The sequence below is a fragment of the Bubalus bubalis genome, chromosome 17 (genome assembly GCF_019923935.1).
Source record: "Bubalus bubalis isolate 160015118507 breed Murrah chromosome 17, NDDB_SH_1, whole genome shotgun sequence".
Lineage (NCBI taxonomy): Eukaryota > Metazoa > Chordata > Mammalia > Artiodactyla > Bovidae > Bubalus > Bubalus bubalis.
In genome coordinates, this window is record NC_059173.1 from 42581391 (window position 1) to 42597215 (window position 15825).

General features: G+C 37.4%; 1 protein-coding gene across 5 annotated transcripts in view; it reads left to right on the forward strand.

Annotated features, from left to right (window-relative positions):
- Positions 1–13788, forward strand: part of INTU (inturned planar cell polarity protein) — a 97486-nt gene extending 83698 nt beyond the window's left edge. For 2 of the 5 annotated variants that reach the window (XM_044930410.2, XM_006067296.4), the window contains exons 13-16: positions 542–639; positions 5183–5372; positions 7708–7865; positions 10845–13788. In XM_044930410.2, the coding sequence (XP_044786345.2) occupies positions 542–639; positions 5183–5372; positions 7708–7865; positions 10845–10956 (558 nt within the window). In that variant the 3' untranslated portion in view covers positions 10957–13788. Of the gene's footprint in view, positions 1–541; positions 640–4707; positions 5159–5182; positions 5373–7707; positions 7866–8393; positions 8887–10844 lie in introns of those variants that run through there. The other 3 variants (XM_044930409.2, XM_044930412.2, XM_044930411.2) reach the window with 3 other exon arrangements.
- The last annotated feature ends 2037 nt before the right edge of the window (positions 13789–15825 follow it).

Below are 15825 nucleotides of genomic sequence, written 5' to 3' on the forward strand. Positions count from 1 at the left end.
AAGAGACACATGCTGATGAAATAAGAGACTTTACTGGAAAGGGGCTCCCTGACAGAGAACAGCAGGCAGCAGGGTAAGGGAACCCAGGGAGCACTTCTCTGCCACATGTTTTGCAGTCTCAGGTTTTATGATGTTGGGGTTGGTTTCCGGGTTGTCTCTGGTCAGTCATTCTAACTCAGGGTCCTTCCTGGTGGCGTGCACATCACTCAGCCAAGATGGATTCCAGCAGGGATTCTGGGACGTTGGTAGGACATATGGATTGGTGTCTCCTCTCTCCTTTTGACCTTTCCCAAATTCTTCCAGTTGGTGGTAGCCTGTCACTTCCGCATTCCTTACTAGGACCCCTCTTGTCAGATAACTCATGCAAGTAGTTAACTACTGTTGTCTGGCCAGGGTGGGTGGTTTTGATCAGCCATTCCCCTAACAGAAACATTGAAAAATAATAAGTAGTTCTCCTTGAAAGACTTCTAGTTTTACATTATATCTTCTGTTTGATTTCCATTCTTAGATATAAACAGATCTACTTAATAATACTTTTCAGGTCACTAAAAAGAAGTCTGTTCTTCCCAATCCATTTCATTTGGGGAACCTGAAAAAGGACCTTTCAGAAAAAGAACTGGATATATATAACACAGTAAAGTAAGAAACTTCCTTGTTTCATTCTTTTTCACTTAACTCTCTGTCGAGGAAATTTTACAGTGAAAAAGTGCAGTTCCATAACATACAGATTTTCTTCAGCAAATATGATATGTCTTATATATGAAAGAAGATAGCTATGCTATTTCCCTGATATTTTTCATTGTGCATATAAGAAACATAAGAAATAAAAAACAGACAAAGTAGTATTTCAAAATGTAAGTTTCCGTTTATGTCTCTTCCACAGGTAGCCTCCCTTTTGTGTCTAATTTTTAAATTAGTTTACTGTTTTCAGACTCTCATGGATGCTGTGGTTTTATAGATACTCCTTAGCTCTGAGTACTCATTCCCAGTGCTTGAGAGTGTTGGTTGCTAATGGCTCATAGTGAAGTCCCCCTACCCTGGCCTTGTCCAACTTGGAAGTTTATTAACTCCGCCAATCTTACAACCTCTCCCTAGGAGTAACATCTAATGACTAATCGATAAGTGACTACAGGCTTGGCCCCTATTAAATTCAACAAAACTCTGAAAAGCCATCCATGAAAAGCCATCCAAGTTTCAAACATCCTGGCAGTATCTGCTGAGTCCTCTGTCTCAACTGGAGCACAGTTCAGCTTTTCCCTCTGCTCAGTCCTGCTTCCTTCTTGCTTACCCCCATTGTCCCCAAAAGTCCTCCCTAATAAACTTCCTCCCTGCATATCTCCCTATCAGAGTCTGGAGCCAGGGAATTGACATATGACACCCTCTTTAGGAAATAGGTAAAAGTAAATAGGGAATTCTGATGTGAAAGGTGCTGAGTGGGAGAAGCATGTTTAGAACTTAATCTGTCTATAATTATTAAAATATGAACTGTTACCAATTCACTTCTTGTTGTGCAGCAGCTATTATGTGGTGACTTGCAGGGCTTCCTTCCTAAGCTTTGTATGGTATTATGATAGCATGCATCAGAGAAGGCAATGGCACGCCATTCCAGTACTCTTCTTGCCTAGAAAATCCTATGGATGGAGGAGCCTGGTGGGCTGCAATCCATGGGGTTGCTAAGAGTCGGACTCGACTGAGCAACTTCACTTTCACTTTCACGCATTGGAAAAGGAAATGGCAACCCACTCCAGTGTTCTTGCCTGGAGAATCCCAGGAATAGGGGAGCCTGGTGGGCTGCCGTCTATGGGGTCACACAGAGTCGGACACGACTGAAGCGACTTAGCAGCAGCAGCACACTTTCATTAGAGCAAGCAGACATGTACAAATCAAATTCACATTAAAAGAAAAAAAAAGCTGTTCAATATTACTCGGACATAAAAAGGAACACATTTGAATCAGTTCTGGTGAGGTGGATGAACCTAGAGCCTGTTATACAGAGTGAAGTAAGTCAGAAAGAGAAAAACAAATATTGGGGATTTCCCTGGTGGTCCAGTGACGAAGACTCTGTGCTCCCAATGCAGGGGGGCCTGGATTCGGTCCCTGGTCAGGGAACTAGATCCCACATGTCACAGCTGAAGATCCTGTATGCCGCAACAAAGACCCAGTGCTAACAAATTAATTTTAAAAAATATTGTATATTAACACATATATATGGAATCTAAAAAAACAGTACTGATGAACCTATTTGTAGGGAAGGAATAGAGACACAGACATAGAGAACAGATTTATGGATACAGCAGGAGAAGAGGGTGGGACCAACTGAGAGAGTAGCATGGAAATATATACATCACCATGTATAAAAATACGTAGCTAGTGGGAAGTTGCTGTATAACACAGGGAGCTCAACCCAGCACTCTGTGACAACCTAGAGGGGTAGGGTAAGGTGAGGGGCTGGGAAGAAGTGAGGGGACATATGTATACTTAGGGCTGATTCACATCGTTGTATGGCAGAAACCAACACAACATTGTAAAGCAATTACCCTCCAATTAAAAATAAATTTTTAAAAAGACATTTTAGAGCTACCACCTTCTTAATCATTGAAATGTTTTATATTAAGTTCATATATATGTTTCACAGAGTTGTCAGGAAAAACTTTTTTCATAAAGTCAGGGCAAAAACAAGGTAATTTGTCTTCATAAAATAATGCATTGAAAATCTAACATGTTAAAATTTGGAATTTAATGTGATGTTTAATATTTTAGTAGTTAAAGAAAGTTATTTTAAAAAACAAAAATATGTTTTAAACAAAGAAATCTAAATCAAACCTCTGGTGGAAGCCTGTAATAACTTCCCCAATCCCTAATCTTCCATTTAACAAAAACTACTGCTCTGAATTTTTATTACCTCTGTATATTATTTTAATATGTATGTATATATATGTTATTTGGGCTTTATATCTAGTAAAAGGAAATACTTTTTCCAAGTTTATAGCTTAACAAAAGGTTATATTGTAACAATATAAATTTATAATTGTTTTTAAGCATAAATTAATATGTGATGTAAATCATAGACTCTCCTATTTAAAAGGATGCTACAGAGGCATATTTATTCTCCTTACTGACATGGAAAGATGTTCAAACTATATAGTTAATTTAAAAAGTGTGATATAGACTGGGGTGTAATATACTATCCTAATTTGTTTCATAAAATAAAAATATATACTAAATAATATGTGGAAAATATTCCACTCAGTAAACAAGTCTTATCCATTCTGCATTCTAGTAATTCTTGAATCCACCCAGCACCTAATAATTGTACCCTAGTTCAAGCTCCTGTTCTCTCACCTGGTTATACTGCAACCAGTTCTCAATTCCTATCCTATCCTGAATCTATCCTCTGCTATAGGAGTGACCTTTCTGAAATAAATACTTGTCCTTCCATTGGATAATTGCTTATTTGATGATTTTTAAACTTTCAGTTTATACAATGAGTGAGTTAATATACACTGAGTTAATTTATGATTTTCAAGAACCAGAGCTGCTCATTGTGTTGTGGAATTGTTCTGAGAGAAAACTAAAGAAGTTAATATAAATTTTAATTCTAAACCTCCCTAAATATGAACATTACTAATAACTCTTTTTAAAAGAATCATTCCTTTTCTGTACCTTTTCTTGAATGTTAAAACCTCAGAATTAAATGGTATGTTTTCAATTATTTTCTTTTTGAATAATTACAGTTTTTGTATTTTGGTTATTTTTTACTTAATTGAAAAAATACCAGCCACCAGTTGTTAATGAACCCACCACTCTATGGAAAAGTATGAGAAAAATTTATAGATGATCTCCTTCCCTATCTTTGGCCTCTCCCTATCTTTGGCCTCTCTAAAGAAAACCAAGACCATTAGTTAGTGATAAAAAGTTATTCTGATCTTGCTGCCTAATCAACAGTTTAACAGGAGGCGCTGATGGGGGATTTTGGTCCACATGCTTACAGACTGACAATCAGGAAAAAGCAAGGTGTAGTAGAGCAGGCCTCAGAATCAGCTAAGCTCTGACACTGGAGCTGTGTGACCTCAAACAAGTTAATCCAAGTCCTCTGAACATTGATTTTGGTTAAAATGAGGATGAAGTGAAGTGAAGTTGCTCAGTTGTGTCTGACTCTTTGCGACCCTGTGGACTGTAGCCTACCAGGCTCCTCTGTCCATGGGGTTTTCCAAGCAAGAGTACTGGAGTGGGTTGCCATTTCCTTCTCCAGGGGATCTTCCTGACCCAGGGATTGAACCCAGGTCTCCCACACTGTAGGCAGGTGCTTTACCATCTGAGCCACTAGACTCCCAAAATGAGGATAGAAGTAGTTACTGTCTTACAGGGTAATTATGAGAATTAAGCCTAAGATATTTTAAAGCACCTACCCTGGCACACAGAGGGCATTCGGTATATGGTAACTATTACCATTATTTCATTGTCACTGCCATTGTTCTTTACTCTTCTTACCACTGGTAGAAATAAGCAGTACTTATAGGTTCTGCTGGAGTCTCAAACCCCAGTAGGGGAAGAAAGGATAGAAAAGAATGGAGAAGTAAAAATAGTAAGAGAACATATGAGAGACTGTAATGATGAAAAGCAGTGGAATACTTCTAGTAATTGCCATGGATTCTAGAATGTCAACTCAGCTTTGTAGTTCGTAATACTGATTTTATTTTTCTTCAGGATGGTCCATTTGACTGTCATGGTAAGAGACTATTGCTACTAAGCTACTAACTGAAAATCTTAGTTTGTTGGAATGTGTTTTTGTATGTGGTGCACCCTAGACTGATACCTTGTTTATGGCTTGTAGATATCTGGGCCAGACTCAGGCTGAGTTATTCATTACCAACCATGGAAAAAGAGGGCTTTAGCCAGTTTGGGTTGTTTAGCAAGGGGATGATTAAGTTACTTGCAAATGAATTGGTGTTTATCCTTGAATAACATGTAGTATTTGCCTCCATTAAGCGAACTGATAAATAACCCTAGCCTGTATTTCAGATAAGGAGGAAGTGGGAATTTCAATGTTTGGCCTAGTTTTTTTCCCCTAATTATACTCCTAATGTTCTATCATAGTTAGAAGCTTATTAGACATCTACAAAATTCAAAACGAAGCAACATTTTTAAGTTTACTCTAATATCTAATTCCTTTTTTTTCAAGATTGACATCTGGTCCTGAGAACACACTTTTCCATTATGTTGCCTTAGAAACAGTGCAAGGGATCTTCATTACTCCTACCCATGAAGAGGTGGCACAGCTGAGTGGCTCAATCCACCCTCAACTGATAAAGAATTTCCATCAGTGTTGTCTCTCCATTCGTGCAGTTTTCCAGCAGACGTTGGCTAAAGAGGTAGGGCACTACTATAAATATAGCTCTCTGCCAATTTTACTTCCAGATCTCTAAATATTCTGTCTGAAACTCTTTAGCAATAACTATTTTCATTTAATTTTTTTAATAGTCATTCCATCTAATTTGAATGCCAAAGGATTATATTCACTGTACTTAACTTTAAAACTTTCTTTCATAATTCTGAGTTTGATGTCCCAGATTACTGTTTCAGGAAATGGTGGGCCTGTGTGTTTCTATAGCAAAATAGAATATAGTAGTTTGTAATGTAAACTTGCCTCCCATATTTGATATCTGTGATTCAGCCATTATTTGGACATTTATCTCTACCATTTTGTAACTGAAAATTTTTTAAGTTTTCAAAGGCAGGATAAGGTATCTGGAATATAAAGGAATAAAGTACATAATTTACACAATAGTGTTATATATGTTTTAGCCACTTGGTTGGTTGGTTGCTTGCTTGCTTTTCAATCCAGAATGAAGTTTTATTTAATATTGTACCTCCAGAAAAGTAGTAATGTTGTATACAATTAAAATCTCAATTACATAGTTTTAATAGCAGGGAAAGATAAGTATTAAATTTCTTGAGAAACATAAATATATAGAAGTTTATTTGTGACTGGTCAAACATCATACTGCCAAAAAAACAAAATAAAGAAGACTGGAAAATGAATGTAATGTGTATAGCAATACATGCACCAAGGTTGCTAAATTTGTGAAGAACTTAGGTGTAATAGTGGAAGAACATTGGGCTGGGAATAAGGACTCCTAGACTGGGCCCCAACTTTTCCAATTTCCTCAGTTATAAAGTGAAGGAGCTGAATTATATCATCTCTTAGGACTCATTCAGCAGTGAAACTCTTTGTCTTATAGGATTTCTTCTTTGAGCTACCAGAAACTGGTATTCGGCAAAATGTTATGTTTGACTGTGTATCTCTGTGTGCTTTGCATTCTTATGCTCCTCCTTTCCTGTTTAACATACTAATAGATTCTGTAAGGTTCATTTCATTAACTTACTTAGTAATATAAATTAGCCTTTCCCCTATTATTTAAACATAGAGGTACCGACCATTCACCAGATACTACTCAAGATGCTGGGGATACAGCAGTGAACAAAAAGTCTCTTTCATCATGACGTCTATATTCTAACAGGGGAAGCTAATGAATTAGCAGGCAGTTTAATATATCAGGTAGGGTAAGTTTCAACAGCAATTATAACAAAACAGAGTAAGGATGAGAGGTGGTGGTTACTATTTTGAAAGATCCCTCTGATCATGTCAAGTAATATTTGAACAGACACCAGAAGGAATTGAGGGACAAAGCCATGTGGCAAATGTGGAAGCTGAGCTTCCAGACGGAAGGAACAGCCAGTATACAGCCATGGAGGTAGGAAGGCTAAGAGCGCGCAGGAGCAGCCTGAGTCAGGAGGAGAGCAGTACGAGTTGAGATGGCAAAAGCAGCAGGACTGGGTCATGCAAGGCCTGATAGGCTAAGGACTTTTTGAGATTTATCCGGAAGAAGATGGGAAGTTCCTGGGTAGTTCTGAGAAGAGCAAGGACATGTTCCTTAGTTTTCAAAGGATCACTCAGGCTACTCTGAACAAGCTTGCAGGGTAGATAGAGAGGGTGGGAGGCAAGGAACTGCGGAAATTCTCAAAGCAAGAAATATCAGTGGGCTCTGGATCTTGCAGATATAATGGAGGATGAGCCAAAAGGATCTGTGTCTTCAATAAGCATTTTGAAAGAAGAAGAATGAAGGATCACTCCACTGTTTTGGCCTGAGCCTTACAGAAAGTCTTTATATTCCAAGTGGGTCATTGGTTTGCTAATGATTTAATGTGAGAAATTTAGAGAGTATGCTTCAAAGGAAAAATACTGCTTTAAGTGTATGTGTTTTAAATACATTATAAAATCATCTACTCATTTAGTAACTCATTAGTAATCTATTCATTAAGCATCTACTGTGTACCCAAACACAACTGCTTTCAAGGAATACAGAGATGAACGGTATATAGTCTCTGCCCTGGGAAAAAGGTTCTAATGTACTGGGGAAGAAAAACCTATAAACTGCTAATATAGTGTAAATATTAATAAGGTGAGGCTGTGAAACAAATGTGTCCTTGGAGAGTCAAAGAGAAACTTTATCTGTGAAGTCTCTTGTAGGAGATGGCATTTAAAGTATGAGGAAGGGTGGAAATTTTCCTGCAGGTAAGGAGAAAGAAGAATGTCATTGTGGGCACTTATGGTATTAGGATCAGCCAGTTCAAATCTATATATGAAAACATTTAAAGCAGCACTATTAATACCAGCCAAGACTAATAATACCTATTAATTTACAGAAAAAGAAAGCACTAAATGGTAAAGATCATTCAGGTTCAACAAATTCAGTGTCTTCTCTGAACCCTGTGAAAGAACATGGTGTATTGTTTGAATGCTCACCTGAAAACTGGACTGATCAGAGGAAAACACCACCAGTTATGGCTTACTGGGTAGTAGGGTAAGTGGAAGAAAATATTTTTAAATGTTAAAAAGGGGGTAAAGGAGATAAACATTTTAAGATATAAGCATGGATTTATTGCTGCTTGTAATGCAGAAGATGTGGGTTTGATCCCTGGGTCAGGAAGATCCCCTGGAGGAGGAAATGGCAAAACACTCCAGTATTCTTGCCTGGGAAACCCCATGGACAGAGGAACCTCGTGGGCTACAGTTCATAGGGCTGCAAAAAGTCAGACATGACTGAGCAACTGAACACAACACACAACATGAGTTTATTAACATAATTCTAATATTTAGTGTATTTTAGAATTCTGCTTACTAAATAACGCCTTTAAAATTCTTACCAAGTCTTTTTTTTATTTAAAAAAAAACCTAATTCACTTATCTTACAACATTGTACTAGTAAGACACTAAAAGGTAATGAGTTCATACCCATTGCTATTTCCTTCTGTCTCTAACTTTTTTTCTCTCCCTCTTTCCTCCTTTCTTTCCCCCTTCCCTTCCCTCTCTTCCCCCTGTCCCCAACCAGCTACAAGACCTGGCCCTATCTGTCCCCCGGCCACCTCTGTGTTTCCGCCTCCTGTCACTCTCTTCCTCCAGCCACTGTGCACAGCCACACTGGCACCAGCTGAACTCTGCTCCTGCTGTTCCTTCCATGTGGGATGTTCTACTTAACCTTTGCCTATCTGGCTCCTCGATATTCAGACCAGTGGTATCATCTCCTGTCAAAGAGACAAACTGTCATCTCTCTCCCACATTAAAGTTATTCTCTCCTCTATCGCCCCTTTAATTTTCTTGTTTATCATCTTTCTCTCTGTCACTGGAGTGTCAGTTTTATGAGATCAGGAATTGTATCTGTCTTGTCCCCCACTGGCACAGCACCTGACACACAGTCACTTATAAATATGTAAGGTTAGTAAATGGAGCTGTGCTTGGCAAAATGTATGTGGTGATGCTCAGGTGGACTGGCAAACACAAAGAAAAAGACACAGTCATTGCATCTGATGATCTTACATCCAGCAGAAGAAATATGAAACATGCTTAAATATCTATGTACTTATGGATGAATATTCTATGGAGAGAGAGAGACAGATATAGCTGGCTATATTTTAACTTTTTTTAAAGGTCAGTCTCCCAAGGCAATAGAAATAAAAACTAAAGAAGCAAATGGGACGTAATCAGACTTACAAGCTTTTGTACATTAAAGAAAAACATTAAAAAAAAGACAACCTATGAAACGAGAGAAAATATTTGCAAATTATGTAATCAACAAAGGCTTAATCTTCAAAATACACAAACAGCTCATACAACTCAACAACAAAAAACCCAATTGAAAAATGGGTCAGTTCAGTTCAGTCGCTCAGTTGTGTCCAACTCTTTGTGACCCCATGAACCACAGCACACCAGGCCTCCCTATCCGTCACCAACTGCCAGAGTCTACCCAAACCCATGTCCATTGAGTCGGTGATGCCATCCAACCATCTCATCCTGTCATCCCCTTCTCCTCCTGCCCTCAATCTTTCACAGCATCAGGGTCTTTTCAAATGAGTCAGCTCTCCACATCAGGTGGCCAAAATATTGGAGTTTCAGCTTTAATATCAGCCCTTCCAATGAACACCCAGGACTGATCTGCTTTAGGATGGACTGGTTAGATCTCCTTGCAGTCCAAGGGACTCTCAAGAGTCTTCTCCAACACCACAGTTCAAAAGCATCAATTCTTTGGTGCTCAGCTTTCTTTATAGTCCAACTCTCACATCTATATATGACCACTGGAAAAACCATAGCCTTGACTAGATGGACCTTTGTAGACAAAGTAATGTCTCTGCTTTTTAATATGCTGTGTAGGTTGGTCATAACTTTCCTTCCAAGGAGTAAGCGTCTTTTAATTTCATGGCTGCAATCACCATCTGCGGTGATTTTGGAGCCCTAAAAAAAGTCAGCCACTGTTTCCACTATTTCCCCATCTATTTGCCATGAAGTAATCAATATTGCCAGGAGAAATATCAATAACCTCAGATATGCAGATGACACCACCCTTACGGCACAAAGTGAAGAGGAACTAAAGAGCCTCTTGACGAAAGTGAAAGAGGAGAGTGAAAAAGTTGGCTTAAAGCTCAACATTCAGAAAATAAAGATCATGGCATCTGGTCCCATCACTTCATGGGAAATAGATGGGGAAACAGTGGAAACAGTGTCAGACTTTATTTTTTGGGGCTCCAAAATCACTGCAGATGGTGACAGCAGCCATGAAATTTAAAGACGATTACTCCTTGGAAGGAAACTTATGACCAACCTAGATAGCATATTCTAAAGCAGAGACATTACTTTGTCTACAAAGGTCCGTCTAGTCAAGGCTATGGTTTTTCCAGTAGTCGTGTATGGATGTGAGAGTTGGACTGTCAAGAAAGCTGAGTGCCGAAGAATTGATGCTTTTGAACTGTGGTGTTGGAGAAGACTCTTCAGAGTCCCTTGGACTGCAAGGAGATCCAACCAGTCCATTCTGAAGGAGATCAGCTCTGAGATTTCTTTGGAAGGAATGATGCTAAAGCTGAAACTCCAGTACTTTGGCCACCTCATGCGAAGAGTTGACTCATTGGAAAAGACTCTGATGCTGGGAGGGATTGGGGGCAGGAGGAGAAGGGGACGACAGAGGATGAGATGGCTGGATGGCATCACCGACTCGATGGATGTGAGTTTGAGTGAACTCCGGGAGTTGGTGATGGACAGGGAGGCCTAGCGTGCTGCAGTTCATGGGGTTGCAAAGAGTCAGACATGACTGAGCAACTGAACTGAACTGAACTGAAGGCATAGATTATTTAATTATAAATCTAGCTGCATTTCCCCCTACTGTAGATTTAGATTAGTGGTTGAATTTATGACTTATTCTTTCAGAAACCAAAGGATGTAGTAAAATATATTGGAGAGTTGGAGTTTTTTCCTCTTGGAATTTCTGAAATTAGTGTGTTCTTTTTCTCTACAGGAGACTCTTTCTTCATCCCAAACTTCAAGAACTTTATGTCTGTTTTCATGACTCAGTTACAGAAATTGCCATTGAAATGGCTTTTAAACTGTTCTTTGGATTAACCTTGTAGCTATATTTTCTTGATGCATAGCAACACTGTGCACAGACCATCAAGCAGGGTTAGAACTGCTGAAATCTGTCCACAAAGAGAAAAGGTTTAACTTCTTTTCACTAATCAATATTGAACATAAGGCTGATGAAGACTGAGATGATACGCTGCTGGATTTGATGCACTAAATCTTATTCTGAGACTTTTGAAGAAAATACTTGATCAAAATATGAAGAAGAGATTGTTAACTTATTTTCCATTTTGGTATATAACATTAATTTATTTACTGATTTGAAATAATGTGATGTATTTTATGTAAAATTAATATAAGAATGTTTATCTTGGAAAAATACCAAATTTTTTGTGTATTTTTCTCGACTAATATTGATATCTGGCAAAATAATCATGATATTGGGAAGAGATGACCAGGTTCTGTTACTAATTAGTGTTGTGACCATGAGCAAGTTTTTGTACCTCTCTGAGCTCAGATTTTTCATGTACAAATGAAATGATTGCTTTGAGGTGTCTAAAGATCCTCTTCAGTAAAATGTGCAATTTTTTCCCTCTAACCTATTATTTGGTACCTAAATTTGTAATGTTAAGTACTGATTCCTTCTTAGATCAGATACTTTTCTTTTAGGTGTTTTAGTAGATACCTCACTGTGGGGGAAGAGAAGAGGGAAAATTAAACTGACTTTTTTATTTACTTGATTTTCTTTACTCATTCAAGTCAGTTCTATTTTGACTAGGATATATATTTTTAAACTATTTGTTCATATACTTTCATTGTTTTTCTCTTTTTTGAAATATATTCAGGTATACACACATTTTATACAAGTTCATGAATTTTAGGAAAGTTATATGTAGATCTTTTTTAAAAAATCCTATCATGTTGAAAACACTGAAAAAGTTAACTAAAGAAATTCTATGGCGACTTCCAATCAATACAAAGTTTTGCCTTACAAATCTGGATGTATTGGGTTTCCCCAAAGGGGTACAATGAACAATAATTTTTAATTATTTAGTGAACAATAATTTATTTGACCATGAATAGAGAAAGAAAGTTACTAAGATCAGAATTTTCTTTAGCTGTCAGAATTTGGCCAATTGAAAGGAAGGAAGAAAATGACAATTCTTAATTGACATTTACCCAGTAGATTCTCCTGAATTCTCAGATGCCCCCATGACTTTATAGCACTGGGTTCTCTCTTCTTCAGGATTTACCTTTGGAAGGCAAATTACACCAGCACATCTAAAGCCAGTCTCTGCCTTTCCCTACCTCAAGCATGAGACCTCCAGCTTAATCAGAATTAACTGAAAAACGTAGTGTAAAATGGTGTGGATGCACCATTTTAAATATTTGGTCTTAGAAGAAACACTATTATCCCTCTGTCGGGAGTTTGAGATTTCCCCCCAGGTGTTGAAGATGCAAACTACTATACCTGTCCTATTAGTGACTTGTGGGCCTTAATTTTGGCATTCAAAACAGAGCAAGAAACTTGGTAGAAAATGGCTTGCAATATCCTCCCCTTCAGATTATAATTTTGGTCAAATGATAGACTCTTTACTACTGTCTTAGGACTGCTTGTGCACATATATAAGTATCAAAGTATTGTTTAAGAGTATTTAGTACATGTCTTAAATTTCTTGATAATGTTCCCTCAAACACCATGAAGCTATTTTTAATATGGAGAATTATTCATAAATGCAGCCATTGATCACCTCAGATTTTCAAACAGACTGAACTTGGGACTTACCATTAGGAACTTTTTGTTTCACTTAGTGAAATTTTGATCTGTTGAACTGTTTTCCTGGTCTCAAAGAATCAGAAGACCACTATTTAATAACTGAAATAAAAAGACAAACTACTGATCTTACATAAAGCCAAGTCATGTGAAGTATTGCAGGTGTGCTATATAATATGCATGTTGCAGAGACATTGTATTTTTAAGAAAGAAAACCAAACATTATCTTGGCTCTTATCTCTAAATAGATAGCAAAATAAGTGTGGTAAGTACTGTAAACTTAGCTGCTCATTTTTCCATATATGTTCAGATTCACACCTGAGAGTAGATGCGACTCACTGGACAATAAGTGCCTGTCTGCAACTTTAAATAAAGAGGGACGTAGAATGCTCTTGCAGGTATAGAAACATTCTTAGGTTGGATTTTATTAGCATCCTGCAAACGTTCTTTTTCACCAAAGACTGTAATGCAAAAGACTATATTTCCAGCATTAAAAAAAAAAAAAAAGCAAGTGCTGTCTTACCACCATCATGTATTTTTTAGTCCTGTCCCCCCACAAAATTACATTTCAGATTTCAACCCCCATTCTCCATTTCTCTTTTTTGTCTCTTTGTTTGTTTTGTCATGTTAGAAAAGGGAATTTCTCTTTTTGTGCCAAGGGACCTCAAGGATGATGCATACTGGCAAGTTAGTAAATTGCAGTCCCTGCTTTTTTATATTTCTGATACAAATGGGAAGAGCTATGAAACCAATTTACTAGGTTTTTCCACTTTGAACATTCTTGAAAATAACATTGTGAATAATTATTGTTGTCTGTGTGATTTCCCTCTAAATAGTGCCTGGCACACATTATGTGCTATGAAAGTGTCAGCAGCTGCTACCACCACCACCACTACTTATTATTAAATATCCATTGGTTGAAAACAATGGAGTCATCTAAATCATACCCTCTACTGTACAAAATGTTGGAAAGCTAAGAAAAATTATTCAATGGCTTCCCTGGTGGCTCAGAGGTTAAAGAAAAATTATTCAGCACTAAACACTTTTAAAATGAGGATTTATACTTTGAATATTTTAAAATACTTTAATAAATATTACTAAAACTTTATATACTGTACTGTGTGGAAATTAATTTTTTTAGAGTTGTACTTCTATATAACTGAAGTTATTTTTGCGCTATATTGATAGTTTTTAATAAAGATGTGCAGAGGTTTGTTTGCAGTTGTGTTGACTTTTCGTCCATTCATCCAACAAACATTTAGTATGTTTCTGCTCTGTACCAAGCACTGTTCTGAATGCCAGAGATACAGCAATGAACAAAACAGCCAAAAATTGCTACCCTCATGGAGCTTATGTTCTAGTGGGAGAGGTAGACCACAAATAAATAAAACAAAAGCTAAAAGAAAAAGAGTGAAGCAAGAAAATGGAGTATGAAGTGTGAGAGACAGAGTGGCCAGGGAAAGGGTTGCTTGGATGGCCTCAGATCTGCAGTAAGTGGGGAAACTAACCAAGCTGATTCCTAAGGAAAAAGTGAACACTGCAAAGGCCCTGAGACTCTCTATTTTTAATATCAACATATAAATCACCAGAACTTTTTTCATTCAGTAAATCAGTAAATAAAATGCAAAGCAGCAAATTAAAATAAACATTTTCAGCTTAATCTATTGAAGAGATGATTCAGAGCTCTTTAATAGGGTCAAAAAAAAAAGCTACACTTCTAAGTACTTTCACTTTTGCTGTCTTCTAACAATATATGTCAAAAGTAAGCTTGAGCATATCATAAAGGAACATGCTATAAACACGGTTAACTACAGAGTCATGTCAGGGGAGGGCAGAAAGGGGGGCAAAAAGGGAAGGGAGAGAAAATTGCCCTGGGGAGCAGCAGCAGGCTTTTCTGACTTCTGAAAATAACTTATGTTTCCTGTGACCAGAGATGGTTCCTTTAAACTTCTTTTGGCACCTTAAAGAGACATTCTTGCTTGGAGTGTGATTCGGGAAATTCCCCCTTTAAATTTCTTCCTAAGTGCTTCAAATTACCATAAAAGAGAATGAAGTCTTTCATTTTCCAGATCTTTGCAGGTAAAATGCCCATCACTTCTTGAATTTGTGATGGATTTCACAAAGGATTTTGAAGTCAATGCAGTGAGAAAACTTTTAATTTTTCAAGCTAGGAATAATGATAAGTGAAATTGCTTTAGAAAGATTAATATGTCAGCAGCATACAATATACAAAGAAACTCAGGCTGAAAAACCAGTTGAGTCAAGTGAGCCGCTAAGAAAAGGAAGGTAGCATCAAACATGGTACCAGTAGGACTTGCCAACTAGTTTTATGAGGTCACCAAAAGATTAACAAAATTCCTGCTCTGGAATGCTTCTGGCCAAAATATTTGGTTTTTTACTAGTGACAAGCACTATTAAAAGTGTTACAACACACTTGGGATAATAAATTTAAAAATGCAAACTAAAGTTCAAAAAAGCCAGTAACTCATCTCACATTTTATAGATGTGTTTAAAGACTGCAAGTCCTGCAGAGTAAGAGATGATAAAATGGAAGCTTCCTTCCTTTAGTAGAAACCATCAAACAAGTTGTAAAGAGGAATTCAGAATATATTTCTTTATTAATAATAATAGGACATTTTTGGCCTCTTTCACACATTCCCTCATTAGTGTATAATGGAGTTTTCCAGCAGTTACATGTATGTTGGGCACTATTGCAGCAAACGGAATGCAAAAGCAGCTGTGTAAATTAGGCTTTTATTAAGCCAGACATTTAAAAAGACGCAGCAGCAGCAGCAAAAAATGTAAAACAAGGCTGTTCTCACAACATTTTTTGTTGGCAAAATGATTGTACTTTAATATAAAAATGTTACTTATATAGGGGTTTACTGTTATTTTAAATGAGGTTTTTTTTTAATTTTGTTACTATTTCTGAAATGATTAATATCAATATATAACATAAAAACAGTAGCTTCTTTGCAGTCTTCTACATGAGTGAAAAGGTATCCTAAAATCAGCTTGTGAACCGCTGTTCTAGAAGGGAAGGGAAGTCGCTCAGTCGTGTCCGACTCTTCGGGACCCCATGGGCTGCAACCTACCAGGCTCCTCCGTCCGTGGGATTTTCCAGGCAAGAGTACTGGAGTGGGGT